The sequence below is a fragment of the Thunnus maccoyii genome, chromosome 10 (genome assembly GCF_910596095.1).
Source record: "Thunnus maccoyii chromosome 10, fThuMac1.1, whole genome shotgun sequence".
Classification (NCBI taxonomy): Eukaryota; Metazoa; Chordata; class Actinopteri; order Scombriformes; family Scombridae; genus Thunnus; species Thunnus maccoyii.
Window position 1 is genome coordinate 5,592,889 of NC_056542.1, and position 14,184 is coordinate 5,607,072.

Here is a 14,184-nt window from a genome sequence, read left to right on the forward strand (position 1 = left end):
ACTTTGCCGAAACGTTGATCTTCATCTGTTAAAATAAATTCATCCGAGTTATAAGTGTGCTTTCAACTTTTTTAGATGCATCACTGGAAAGCCACAGTTGTGTAGAACCCAGTAGATGGTGAATATACTTTTTATATAGGCACAGCTGACAACCCCATGGTGTATTTTTGCAGATTTGTATCCCAATGCTGAAACATTTTTTAAACATTTTCTATCATTAAAACAACAGATTTAGAGCTTTGTGCAGCTTTGGCAAAGTGTGATCTAGTCTTCTAGAGTGAAAGCACAGGGTTAATAAATATATGTGTGAAACGAAACTATAGCCTAGGGGTACATTTTTATAAATATCACCTTGCATTTCATCGGAACTAATGCTTTTGTATATCCCCACACACGCAGTAGGCAACACACACACACACACGCAGGCCAACTCTTGTAGGACTGCTCTGTCCTAAACACCTAATTAGATACATACTCCTTGTGTTGGTACACATGCCGCTGAGAACAGACAGGGTGTGTTTTTCCTTCGAACCAGCTCATACAGGGGTCACATGCTAGATGGCACTTAAACAGACACCTCATTCAGCAGCCAAAAAGGTGTAGAAACCTCCCCCTCCCTGTAAGAAGCATGCAACTCTGGCTGAGCAACTAGACTGAAGCAAACAGATGAAGCTGTCTCATAAATCATACCTGGGTAAAAACGCGGCCACCACGTTGCCTGTTAACAGCCTTTTGTTATAAAACGTTTCCACTTCCCTTTAGGTAGAAAACACAGAGGGAGAAGCTGGCCAAGGAGGTGGCATTTAATGGAGGACCTGTATTAATAAAATTAGCTGATTAATGACTAATTCACAACACTTTTGATAATGAAAATTCACATTCAATGCATGGTTCCAGCTGCTCAAATGTGAGGGTTTTCTCTTTATATATATATAATTATAAGTAGGGTTGGGTGATATTTACTGGATTGGCATATGACGATGTCCGCAGTGAAACATCACGATGGACGATCATCATATAAACTCCTCTATTAATTACTATTTCTATTTTTTGCACATTTGAACCCATTCACATCCTCACCTACTCATCTGCTCTTTCCTTACTTTTCCTCCCTATAGCCTCTGCTTAAGCTACTCCATTAAGCAGATCATCTGATTATAAAAAAAAACATTTTAAATACTTGTCATAGTGATGTAACTGCAGAACATACCAGTGAATTTAAAAAACAAACAAACAAACAAACAAAAAGAAAAACAGCAGTCAGCCCAGCAGATATGAGCAGATATCGATCAGTGATGGTGGTAAATCACCACGCATTATGGCGACAACAAACCTGTTCACAAAAAAAAAATTAACCGCTTCACTTGTGAGGTGGTGTGCAGGATTTGTGCTAATGTAATCCGCGCAAAAGACGGACGGGAGACGGATCTTCACCACCATCTGCATGTACACCATCCCATTGATTATGCAACATTTAGTAAGTAAGAAAGTAATAAATACATTTTTATATGTTATAACACTGGAATTAGAACATTTTTTTGTATTTTTGTGAGTGCAGTGTCTGTCACTATTGTCAATCTCTGCTTGGTGTAGTTTACTGTGTGGCATGCAGATTTGATCTGGGCTGGCCATACCAAATTGGTGTGTGTGTATATGTGTGTGTGTGTGTGTGTGTGTGTGTGTGTGGCAGGGTGCGCCCTGGTGTTGGTGTGGACCGGAGGGGCGGCGGCGGCGGCTTTCAAATCACACTGTTACATTGGCAGAGGGCTCAGTGGTCGGTGACTGTCAGCCATGTGAGTTCTGGCTGTTGGTTGGACAAAATAAACAAACTGAAGACGTCACATTGGGCTTTTTTTTTTTTTTTTTAAACCATTTTCTAACATTTTATGGACTAAATGATTAATTGATCAGCCATTAAAAAAAAAGGGGGGGGGGGGGTTAACGGGACAGAGTGCACAGTGAACTCAGCAGTCACACGTTTCTCTGTTCTGTATTCCTCTGTTTTGTGTCTTCAGGTTATGCTAACCCATTGTTGCTAACTTTGGAGCTAACAACCTCCTTCACTTTTCCAGCATTTGGGGAAACAATTGACGTGACTTTTTAGCATTTATTAACTTAAACACTGTAGTCTGTACTGTACTGACAACTTACTACTAACCTTTTCCTCTGCCCCGCTCGCATCCACCGTCACTTCTCTGCCCCTCGCTCTCTCCCATCCGCTACGCAAACATACTCCTTAACGGAACCACGCGACCAGTGGTTTCCCAGGCAACGACAGAGGTTGACTCACGTACCGGAACAGCGCTGCACAGAGACTCCCAAACGCTGTCGATTTCCGGATGAATGGATGTTCATTCGGAAAATCAAATATTAAAAAATATATATTTTTTGGCCTGGCGGGGGTTCTCGTTGTGTCATTATGGAGAAACACAGATTCAGTAAACGTTCGGTAAACGTTGAGTACAGTTAGACCCAGCAGTCTCCGCTAGGTTGGGCGAGTTCAAAGTTGTGAAAACAACGGGGGTGTTTTGAATACACCCCCCTTTTCACAGGTAATTTGTTAGTCTGTCCCTCCCGCCGCAGGAAATAATGGATTAATCCTCGAAAGCTACTGATGTAGTACTTTTCTCCTTATGTAAATAACACGGAGATTATTCGACCAATGAGAAATTAGTCGGACGAGAGCATATCGACCAACTAATCGACCAGTCGACCAGCAGACTACATCCCTAATAATCATTAGTTGCAGCCACTGCCATGAAGTCAAGAAACAAGAAGTTAATTTAGAGCCCATCAGTTTCATAACAAGGAAGCCCTGAAGCAACGTTCACCACAGTTATCCTGTTTCCTCATTAGTGATGTTAAAATAGGAGATTTTGCTCATCAACAGCCAACCAGCCGGCTACAGCAGCAACAACCGTTAGTGATTAGTTTAATCTAAGGAAGGGCTGGATAATATGGATGAAATCAATATCATTATGTTAAGAATCTTTCTCTGGTTTCAAGTATAGTCAAGTCAATTCTATTTATAATTAAAAACACACCTAAAATTGACCTCAAAGGGCTTTAATGCATCATTATATATATTACAATATGGCAAATGTACACAAAATCACACACGTAAAACAAAAACTTCATAGTTTTGAATTACAATGTGCTTAGAATCATTCATTAGGACAGGAGAACGTTATAAAATTATAACTAAGGCTGCAACTAACGACTCTTTTCATTATCAATTAATCTGATGACTATTTTCTTGATTAATCTGTTAATCGTTGGTTCTTTAAAACATTTGAAAACAGTGAAAAATGTCCATCACAGTTTCCTAAAATCCAAATTGACATGTTCAAGTTTCCTTGTTTGTTAGACCAACAGTCCAAAAAAAGTCCAAAGATAATCAATTTACTATTGCATAAGACTAACAACAGCAGTCAAATGCTCACAAATGACTGGCTGGAACTTCAAAATGACTGAAACAATTAATCAAATATCAAAATAGTTGCTGATTGTTTTTCTATCGACTAATCGTTGCTAATTATAACACAATATAATTCCACTGAAAGGCATTAAATTATTATAGTGCTCAATACAAAAACACTGATTTATTTTTTATAAAAAAGAGCAGAGTCCAGTAATATATTAAATCTTTGTCTTCTGGGTGATTCACCTCAATTCAAACAGAATCAGCTGTCTTCAGTTTCTCTTATCTTCTGTGCCCAATCTCAGCTTGTCTCAACAGACAGGTTCAGCATTTCCTATCAGTGTTTGTAGTTACACCCTCCTCTATTACAATGTTGAACAGGCTGCCCTGGCACACATACTGCAGCTGGACAGTATCACAATCTACAGACCATTAGCCTCTTTTCCAAGTCTCTCTGCCTCAGCTTCTCACACGGTGCCAAAAAGCAGAATTGTATTATTTGGCAACCAAAACACAACAACAACAACAGCTCTGTCATGTCAGTTTTGAGTCTCTGAGACCGTACCTGCTAATAGGAGACCAGGTTATCTCTCTGGCTCGCAGCCGTTTACGTCCCCTGAAGGCAGCAGCGCTGGGTTTTTTGAGCTTAAAAGGTGCTTTGTGGTTTACGTAGTGCTCCCTTCTCGATTCAGGCAAAGTGTGCGGCTGCTCGGCTCGTCCCCCAGGGAGCAACGGAAACATTCCCTGGGAGGAATTCGGCCCAGGAGTCTCTTGATCTGCTGTTATAAATACACTATACAGTAAACACGGCAACGTCCCGGTAAGCTTTCACAATGGGTTCTGCAAAGGTCAGAGAAGGGCTTTGAAGTAGTGCCTTTCTGCTCTCCGGATCTGAAGGAAAGTCGACTCTCGGCCGGGTTCTGGTCCAGCTCGCTGTCTTGCGAGAGAAAACTTTCAATGAATGCCTCCATCTCTCAGCTGTCTCTCCAGTTCGCTGTGTTCTGTGAGGGTTACGTGGGTGTAGCGGCGAAGCCTGATTTGGCAAAGGCTCAGCAACATCTCCGTCAGTGAACTAATCCGGGATTGAGCGAGCAGCGCTCAGGCCCTATGGCCACCCCCCACCCGCTTCCCTCCTTCTCTGGTCACAGCTCGCGGGGCAGTCTATCCTGTACGTGATAGCATGCCAAGACATTCACGTCTCAAGAATGACAGAGTTTGAGGGAGGCTTTAAAAGCAAAACAGACCGGCTGCGGGCCAAGAGCTGGGTAATTGTTGTTTCAGGCTGGCTAGTTTGTGTACTCTTCAGCCACTTTGGCAGGTGACCAGCGATTGTTTGGAAATCCTTTTTTTTTTTCTGTCTGGATGGATGGTGTTTGTGGGATATACCAGCTACTATGGCTGATGAAATAAAAATAACATTTCTATCCAAAGCCAGCCAGCCACAAATAAATCTTTATGACAACAACGTGGAAAACGTCTCAGTTCAAGAACCCTGTACTTTTACGCATACGTGCCAGACAGCTAATAATCCGACAAAGAGCGGTCTATGCGCCTCGTCACGTGAGACGCTAGCGCACTTACCCGCAAACAAAAACATACCCAGTGAAATGACAAACGCAGTGTTTCACATTGCAAGTGCAAATTCAGTTAGGGAGATCATTGTGGTTCTCTACAGCTTAATTATGTGGCTTGCAGATTAAGGTAGATTTATAAAGCCACATGCCTACAATATTACTGTGAGCAAAAACTCTGCACTGAGCTTATGCATGAACTGTATGAAAGCTTTTTTTAAAAACTAAGATAGTACACTTGCAAAGACTCAACACTGGAGTGGGAGATTTAAAAAGTATGCAAATAAAGCAGCTTACCTCCTTTCAACACTTCCTAAAATGCCCAACTTGAAGGCATCTCCAGGACTTAAAGCTTCCAATGACATAATCAGCAACTTTATGTATATTAAATGTCTTCATGTGAATTTTACTGTAAACCAAAAAACTACAAAAATATCCATTAACATTCCAGAGAGCTTTACGCTGCGTCCATATTCTGTAACATAACTGCATCGACATTCAGTGCCATAGTTGCGTAATGTGACAGCATGCTCCTCTCGAAGCCCATTAGTCCGGTAGTAAATGTGGAGGCAACCTCGACATGGATGAGCAGATTACTGCAACACAGCCTTTTACAACCAGTGCCGATGACAAAGGAGGGAAATGTCCTGTCAATCAGTAACCATACTGTAATAACGGATGTGTTTCAAATAGGCAGTCTGCTTCTGCACAAGAGTTTATTTTTTCTCATGTATTGTTTAGAGTGGGTAGAACAAAATAAAGTGTAATAAATAGATACTAAATCTTGGCTTTTTTGAGAATTATACCAAGAGGTTATAATGGACATGTCTTTAACAACAGAGTGTTACAGTTGGCAAAGCTCCAAAAATAATCTTTTTCTAGTGCATGTAACTGCTTTTATCATCTACAGAGCACATTAAACTTAACACAAAATGGTGAAATAGCTATCACAAGACAGTGAACACATGCTGGGATGATGGGGCTGATGCAACCCTGTCGCAACATTACCTGCCAAGAACCAGCCAGCACAGTGGTTCCCAAAGCCAGGCTCAAGGATGCCCAAGGGTCCCTGATATGGTGCCCAAATAAATCATTTTTCATATAGTGTAGACAAAACAGAAGGATTTAGCTAAGATTGACTGATCCATCCATGTCCCCTTCAGCAGACATTCTGTGCATCAGTTACCACAAAGCATGTATCAGGGCAGTAGATGTCTTAAAAAAACACCTCAAGCAAAACAGCCAGCAATATGTTAAATAGTCTGACATGAGAGGATGTATAGTTTCAAGTTTTGTATTGTTACATCTCTTCACACAAGTGTAAGAGAGTACAAATCTTAGGTTTCAGCTCTTTTACAATGCAGCATGGAAAAAAAGAAATAGGCTATTTTAAAATAGTTAAAGCAATAGTGATAGATAATAGTATAAACAACAAAAAGAGGATGAAACATATGAGTGTATGTGTGAATGTTAAGTGCCGTGTACATGTGTCCTACCTATAATATATGAATAAATATCTATGTGTATATTATATCAGCATGTACAAATATGTGTGCTCATGTATGTGTGTGTGACATCAGGCAGGCTGCAGGCCGTATTAACCACTGAGCTAACACATGCAAATAATAACCTAACTTATTACATCTATGTGCGACTCATTTTTTCCGAAGATAACACACCAATTAACTTCGCTGTTTGTCCTGTAGCGTTGATGCTTTTTTTCCATAACCGAATCTCTTCTTGAGAACCGGCTGTCAAGTGTCAACTTGCTGCTGAAGCTAGCTAGCGTTAGTAAAAACAGCCAGCTAACGTTACCGACCAGTATCATGCAGTATGTCTGCAACTTACACTACATAACAAATAGTTTAAGACCTTTATAACATCCGTTAGAGTTAGCTACTATAGATGTTAAGACCCCAGTTTTCAAATTAGCGTAAATAACGTTAAATCGGATTTTTTTTTCAACTTGAAAAGTTTGTTACCGACAAACCAACGAGCGGTTAATTAAGTTATCCAGCAACCAAAGCAGTTTAAAAGCCATAATACCAACTTCACACTTTATGTTGCTATTTCTTCTATTCACGGCCACAGCTGGCTAAGTAAACGATACACCATATTTGTGTACATGTTTTGTTTCTGCAGACAACATTGGGTGGCACCGTGTGAAAGGCTAACATTTACATTAGCTGGCTAGCAGCTGCTAACTCTGTTAGCCACTCGATGAACCCAGTGAACCCGCACCCAATCTATATTTATTTTGCAAATTAACTAACTTACATGGGCTTGTCGTAAATAGGCACATATCCTATATGTCGTGGGGTCTAGCGTTACCAACAATGGATTAAAACAATGGTCAGTGTGACAGAGTAGCTTGTAGCGAACGACGCTACCTTGCTAAATTAAAGTTAGCATGTTTAGTTAGCACTGTGACGATGATGTCAGTTGCTGTGATTTAGGATGTCAAGGGTTTACATATCTGCTTTTGCAAAACAAAATTGAGCCACCGCGAGTGCAACCTTGCTGCTGCGGCCATAACACCGCCTCCGTATCTGTTTTTATTGTGAGTGATAATACAATCCAACAGCTCCCATGCTTTCCTCCACCACGGGGCTAACTTTCGCAACATCAGCTAAAGCTAGCGGGTTTATTGCTTAACGTACCTGGACACACTTCAGAGATCCCCGATGTGAGTTGTTGCTGTGGTCCTCCTGGGCAAACTGACAAAACCGCCGTGTTACTCCTTTGTTTTGGAAATGAGCAAAAGGCTAACTTGCATGCCTCGGATCGGATGCTGACATGCAGGAGAAGCGTTTCAAATCTACTGGTTGTCAAATCCCACAGAGACCTCTCCACTCCGACCTCTCACCCGGCGGCGAGGAGAGAAGGAACAGAGCGACCTCTAGTGTGGACACAGACATCATTACGACAACATTTTCCACTGTTTTAATAGCCTTTTATTCAACCAGCATCCATGCAGTAAGGCCAGTTGTGTCATGTATCTAAGTACATTTACTCAAGTGCTGTACTTCCTAGAATTTTGAGGTAATTGTACTTCACTTGAGTATTTCCATTTTGTGCTACCTTACACTTCCACTCCACTACATTTCAGAGGGAAATACTGTACTTTCTACTCCACTGCATTTATTTCACAGCTATAGTTACTTTACTTAAGTAAAAGTACCAACACAGCAATGTATAAATTCTCCATTACAAGTCCTGTATGAAAAATCCTTTTAAGTAAAAGTACATACGTATTAACAACAAAATGTAGTTAAAGTATTGCATTAAAGTAGTGGTTTGGTCCCTCTGACTTATATATTATTATATATGACATCATTAGATTATTAATACTGAAGCATCAGTGTTAGAGCAGCATGTTACTGTTGTAGCTGCTGGAGGTGGAGCTAGTTTCAACTACTTTATATACAGTTTAGTCCAGTGGTTCCCAACCTAGGGGTCGGGCCCCTCAAGAGGGTCACCAGATAGATCTGAGGGGTCAAGAGATGATTAATGGGAGAGGAAAGAAGAAAAAGTTCTGATACAGAAGTCTGTTTTCAGTTTTTGGACTTTTTCTCTGACCTTTTATTTTTGGTGAAATATTGGATCATTTGAACATTTTTTGAGATTAAAGCATGTGAGAAGTTTAGAGGGAAAAATCACTATTTGGTGTGACCCCGACTACACACTGCTTTTTGTAAGATGTCAATATGTTGTATTTTAATAGCTTGTTATATTATCCATTGTGTCAAATATTCGTCTGAGAAGTAACTAAAGCTGTCAGATAAATGTAGTGGAGTAGAAAGTACAATATTTCCCTCTAAAATGTAGTGGAGTGGAAGTATGAAGTAGCATCAAATGGAAATACTCAAGTAAAGTACAAGTACCTCAAAATTATACTTAAGTACAGTACTTGAGTAAATGAACTGAGTTACTTTCCACCACTGGTGCTAGTTACTTTTCAGATCATTATTTTATATGTAAAACATATTCATAGAATATGCATGTTTACAGACTATTCAATAGTATGTTAACATTTTCTCTACCTTAACATTAAAATGCTGCCTATATGTACACATCAATTAATTCGTTTTAATATTCAAATAACATATATATACATGTATGATAAATATAACACTCTAAATTGGGCCATTTTGCATAAATGAAAATACTTACATACTTTTTCTTTAGTAAGGTTTTGAATGCAGGATTTTTACTTGTAACTGAGTATTTTTTCATCATGGTATTGCTACTTTTACTTCCTCTACCACTGAGTAAGACGACTCTGGGTGGAAATAATCATTTAATTTTTCATAAGTAGTCTCTCAACAAACACAAAACCAACCAATGTACTTTGTTTATTGCAGATTTTTAACATAATTTAGGAAAAAACTACAAAAAATAAATTACAAGAAGCAGAAAAAATGAACAGAAAAACTAACCAATCAGTAGACAAAAATCCAATAAAAACAATTATCAGTCCATTGGCCACATAGTGTTCACTAACCATTAAAAACATAAACTGTGTGCATTCAAAGCACACAGTCAACACACGAAAACGACCGAATACTGACAAAAGCACAAGCCTTTAGTAACACCTACGATAGACTGGCCTGATATTCTGACTGCATTACCATTTTGTTTTCACTTCACTTATCTGAATAGCTGAAAAGAAATGTGAGAAGTGTGCAGCAACTCAGAGGTCTGTGAGCAGACTATTAACCGGCAGGATCACTGTGCCCACCGTCCAGACAGAGTGAGGTCCAGACACGACCGGCCAAAAGCTTCGCTACGGCTGGTGAGTTTGTCTTACTCACCGACCACTTTGGCAACTAATCAACCATCGTTTATATTGTCTGGTGATATTATCATACAACAGTGAAAGTGGCCGGTCAGTTGCCACATGTAGAAGAGGCAAAAGGCAAACAAGGACACTTGGATGTGGAACTAGAGAACGGCGCTGGACGTCCCACGAGCAAAGAATGACGCTCCTTTATCATGGACCTTGTACTGAAAGAGTTTCTTCTGTGTGTGCTGCCCATCAGCTTGTCTCCTCCTCCAACACACTTCCACCTGAAAACCAAGGAATACTGGAGGTTAACATATATTTATTAATGCAGGATTTCCTAATCTCATAATGTGTCCTAAACAGATTGCAGATCTTATGCCATGTGTATCACTATTTGATTTGTCTTTTAAAAGTTACTGATATGTCTGTGTACCAATTACACCAAGACATACTTAAAAAGGTACAATCTGTTATCCAGATGTTCACATATTGTTTCCCCACAGTTTGGTCAATTGTGGTCAGTTGAGAAATGTATATTTTTTAATTTATATGTCAATATACTTATATATATATATATACACACAGGTAGTAGTAACAAAACCCAGCCTGAGACTTTATGCACCGTACAAACACATAAACACACACCTGCCCGTGGATGTCCCTGCAGTAGCCGGTGGGGAGACCCCGTACTTGTAGAGCGAGGCTACACTGGTGGCTCAGGCCCTTCAGGAGTCTCTCTGAGCCTTCATCATCTCCGTCGTCCTCCTCGTCTTCTTCGCCATCGCAGCGCACCAGCATCACCACGTTACCCTGTAGTCACAGTCAAAGTCAAGGTGATAAGGGATTTAATTTTTATGTGAGCTTTTGCAGAATGATTATAAGAATAAAGTAATTAATTCCAATAGTGAGGAGAACAAACTTTTCCCTGTGAGTTTTATTCTAACTTTACAGCAGCAAATCAGCAAGTTTTTGTGATATGTATATTAGCAACGCATCACATACACATTACATGTAAAAATTTGGTTGAAAAGATTTGGCCGTTTAAGTCATAGCTTTAATTCATCACGATCCACACTCTGCTATACAGTCTTTGACAAGAAGAATCCAACCTGTTGCTGGGAGCAGACGGTGGCTCGGCAGTAGTGGCTGAAGTCCAGCACGGCTCCGACGCTCACTCCCAGACTCAGCAGCACACTGAGGTCGTCCACCAGCAGCACCAGGGGTCCCCACTCCTCTTCCCCACCGCCAGGACTGCTCACACTGGAGCGGACGAACTCGTACAGACACCGCAGGCCAACAGCGGGATCCCTGACGGCAGAGATACATTCATGATTATTATTTAGGTAATTCACATAGTGGTAATGAATACAAGGGAAATGATAAATTGATAGCATGATGATAACAATATATAAATATGCAGGCAACACAGAAACAAAGTGACTCGTGAAAATACATGAGAAAAACATCATATAACATATGATAAATGATTTGCTTGTACCTGAGGAAGTCGATGGCTTGACTTCCTGTGTTGGCTTCTTGAGGATCCAAAATAGACAACGACTCCTTCAGTCCTTCTAGGAAAACTAGTTGACCTTTTTCCTTTGCCTGTGCGAGACTTACACCCTGAGGACACACAATCCACAGCACAGATTTACAAAGATTCAACGTCATCATTCAGGGTGTAATTACCTTCATGTGACAATGTCAATCATTTTATCCAGTCATCTGGAGTTCAATGATGGAAAATGCTTACATTTCTATAAGGCTGCAACTAACAATTATTTTCATTATCATTTAATCTGTCGATTATTTTCTCGATGACTCGATTAGTTGTTTGGTCTATAAAATGTCAGAAAATGGTGAAAAATGTTGATCACTGTTTCCCAAAGTCCAAGATGGCATCATCAAATGTCTTGTTTTGTCTTGACAGCTCACAACTTAAAGATATTTAGTTTACAATCATAGAAACCAGAACATATTCACATTTTAGAAGCTGGGATCTGAGAATTTGGACATTTTTTTTTGTAATACAGAATAATCAAGGATGGAAGTAGAAGAGATTTGTAATGGTGAGTTTGATTGTTCCAGCAGGATGATTTTTAATGTTTTTTTTATTCTGACTTGTTTATTGAACATACAGCCAGTCAGCAAGTATTTGTAACATGTACATAAGCAGCTGATCATATACATGTTACAAATGCGTACGACTTTTATCGAAAGGATGTTGATGTGTCAAAACTGCAAATGCATCACTGACGTTCACAAACTATTTCCAGACCTTTCTAAACAATCTACATTAGAAGCAACCAGCCATTGATAACAAACTCTGGCAATATCCCTGTGTTCAAAAAAATTATGTAATACAGAATAATCCAGGATGGAAGTAGAAAAGCGTGTTTTAAAGCAGGTTGAAACACATACAATGGATATGGTACAATGATAATGATTCAAGTGAATGACAGCTAAATATAGTCATTATTTTTGGTTGACTGCAATGCCAATTTTTTATATCACGAGATCTTAAAATAACCTTCTCCTAAAATGATGATACATCACGGCAGAAACTCACCAGTCTCTGGCTGACTGCACTGTAGTGACTGAAGGACTGCACCAGGCCCAGAAAACACACTTTGCAGCGTGCTGAAATAACAGAGAGACAGCAGCAGTGGTTTAATACCTGAATTAAATGTTTCTCTGATTTTGACAGCACACTGGCAGCTGTTACAACTCACCTCGTAGGTAAAAAGACAGGAAGTGGTGAATGAGGAAAGAGGCATCACTCTGTCTCTCAGAGACCAAGATAAATTCTCCCTGTAGGTTTAAGACGACGTTACAAACATGACATTAGGAAAAAAATAGGGATTTTGCATCATTTGCAGGCTACATAGCTGCACATAACAGGAACCCACATGTTGTAACGTTACTATGTGTGAGGGTGTGTTATATCTTAATAAAGCAATGTATTACGGTACATACCGCAGTGCTAGATAAATTAAAAATGTTAAATCATCACCTGTGTGAAACTGTCGGGAGTGGTGTTCAGGATGCTGTTGAGCTCTGTAAACATGGCTAACTTTACTAGCTAACCTGTAACGTAATTAACACAAGTTTGACAGTTTGTAAGAGAGCTCAAATAACGTTACAAAGTAGGTGCTGCGAGGAGGAGTTACTCAAAAACTTTGTCTTGTAAATTCACAGGTTAAAAAGTAACGTCAAAGACTCTATTTTAATCAATTAGTTAGACAGCTTTTCTCCCTGCTAGCAGCGGCGCTAACGTCAACTAGCATGCTACCAAAGAGGAGTAAGCGCTTAACAGGAAGCCTCACTCTGCACTGATTTCTGGTGGCGGAAAGTAATTTCGACCACTTAACAAATCTTACTGCTGCATATATCTTGCGTTTCAGAACTATTCGTGGGAATTTTAATCAGTCTATACCACATAAAAAACAAAAACCTTAATTTTCATGTCAAAATTATATATTTTCATGCACTGTGTTATTTTTGGTAAACACAACGTCTGTAGCAGAATGGTTTCCATGGTAACAGATGAAGGCGACTGCTTCGCGATAGACGATCTTTGCTAGCACATGGCGACTTCTTCGTTGTGTTTCTTTCCTGGTTGAGATGCAGACAGAGCCGCCTGCTGGTAACACTGTGTTAATGAAGCAGTAGAAGCAGTAGTATAACAACATGTGGTAGCAGTTGTGTAGCTGTGCTGATAGAAGCAATATTAGTAGTTTTAGTAGTATCAGTACAAGTAGCAGTTACATTCAAGACGGTTAAATAAAGGCCAGTAAAGACATGATTTCTATCACAATGGTGACAGCCTCTGTAGGAGCTATTTATTAGTTTGTTTGTTTTAGTAATAATAAATAGTATTTGGTTTGAGTGGTTGATTTCTCTTCTTATTTGCTTTATTTAGATTAGATTTTTATCTTGCTAGTTATTTGTTAGTTTCATTATTTGCATGTTTAGCATATTTAGTTTTACTTTACTACCATTTTGCTTTGTTTTATGTTATTTTTTGAGAACTGGGTATCACTATGGGCACCTCACGTTATATAGGTAGGTTGGCAGGTATAGGACCAGCATGCATCTGTGAGGAGAGGCAGCAGGAGCCATGATCTGATTCTACATTTGGAAGAAATTTGATTTTGATTATTGACAAACGGCCACAGCCACAGAGATACCAAATCTGCACTCTGTTCTTCAGTGTTCCTCTCTGAATCAGATTTATTTTTATTTGTTTAAAGTTATTTTTGTTTCCGACCATCCCAAATTGATAAAATTGAGATTGTCCAAGTGTTTTTATTCTTAGTTAACCATCAAAAATTTCATGTTTAATAAATTTCATATTTCCATAAGGAAATAAAAAAAGATAAGGATGGATTATGGGAACATTAATT

At 39.4% G+C, this 14,184-nt stretch overlaps 2 protein-coding genes across 5 annotated transcripts in view; both read right to left on the bottom strand.

The window, feature by feature from the left end:
- LOC121906435 (SREBF chaperone) overlaps positions 1-7,875 on the bottom strand; it is a 35,936-nt gene extending 28,061 nt beyond the window's left edge. The window contains exon 1 of one of the 4 annotated variants that reach the window (XM_042425317.1): positions 7,653-7,875. Coding sequence is in view for 2 of the 4 variants with exons in the window: in XM_042425315.1 (XP_042281249.1) it covers positions 3,987-4,162 (176 nt within the window). In the remaining 2 variants the exon portion in view is untranslated. Of the gene's footprint in view, positions 1-690; positions 753-2,158; positions 2,201-3,986; positions 4,366-7,652 lie in introns of those variants that run through there. The other 3 variants (XM_042425315.1, XM_042425316.1, XM_042425318.1) reach the window with 3 other exon arrangements.
- A 1,457-nt stretch (positions 7,876-9,332) lies between these two features.
- elp6 (elongator acetyltransferase complex subunit 6) lies at positions 9,333-13,081 on the bottom strand. Its single transcript, XM_042424316.1, has 7 exons — positions 12,792-13,081; positions 12,511-12,589; positions 12,348-12,418; positions 11,277-11,401; positions 10,888-11,086; positions 10,424-10,588; positions 9,333-10,062 (listed from the first exon to the last, which is right to left on the bottom strand). The coding sequence occupies exons 1-7, from the start codon at positions 12,843-12,845 to the stop codon at positions 9,937-9,939; spliced, it is 819 nt and encodes a 272-aa protein (XP_042280250.1). The 5' UTR covers positions 12,846-13,081; the 3' UTR covers positions 9,333-9,936.
- Between the last annotated feature and the right edge of the window lie 1,103 nt (positions 13,082-14,184).

What these genes read in the sequence shown, in the direction of transcription:
- elp6 (XM_042424316.1), bottom strand. Translation starts at nt 12,845, where the DNA reads ATGTTTACAGAGCTCAACAGCATCCTGAACACCACTCCCGACAGTTTC. An exon ending in CTCCCGACAGTTTCACACAG is followed by an intron (nt 12,590 to 12,791) that starts GTGATGATTTAA and finishes TTAAACCTACAG; the next exon opens with GGAGAATTTATCTTGGTCTC. An exon ending in CCGTCTGCTCCCAGCAACAG is followed by an intron (nt 10,589 to 10,887) that starts GTTGGATTCTTC and finishes CTGTGACTACAG; the next exon opens with GGTAACGTGGTGATGCTGGT.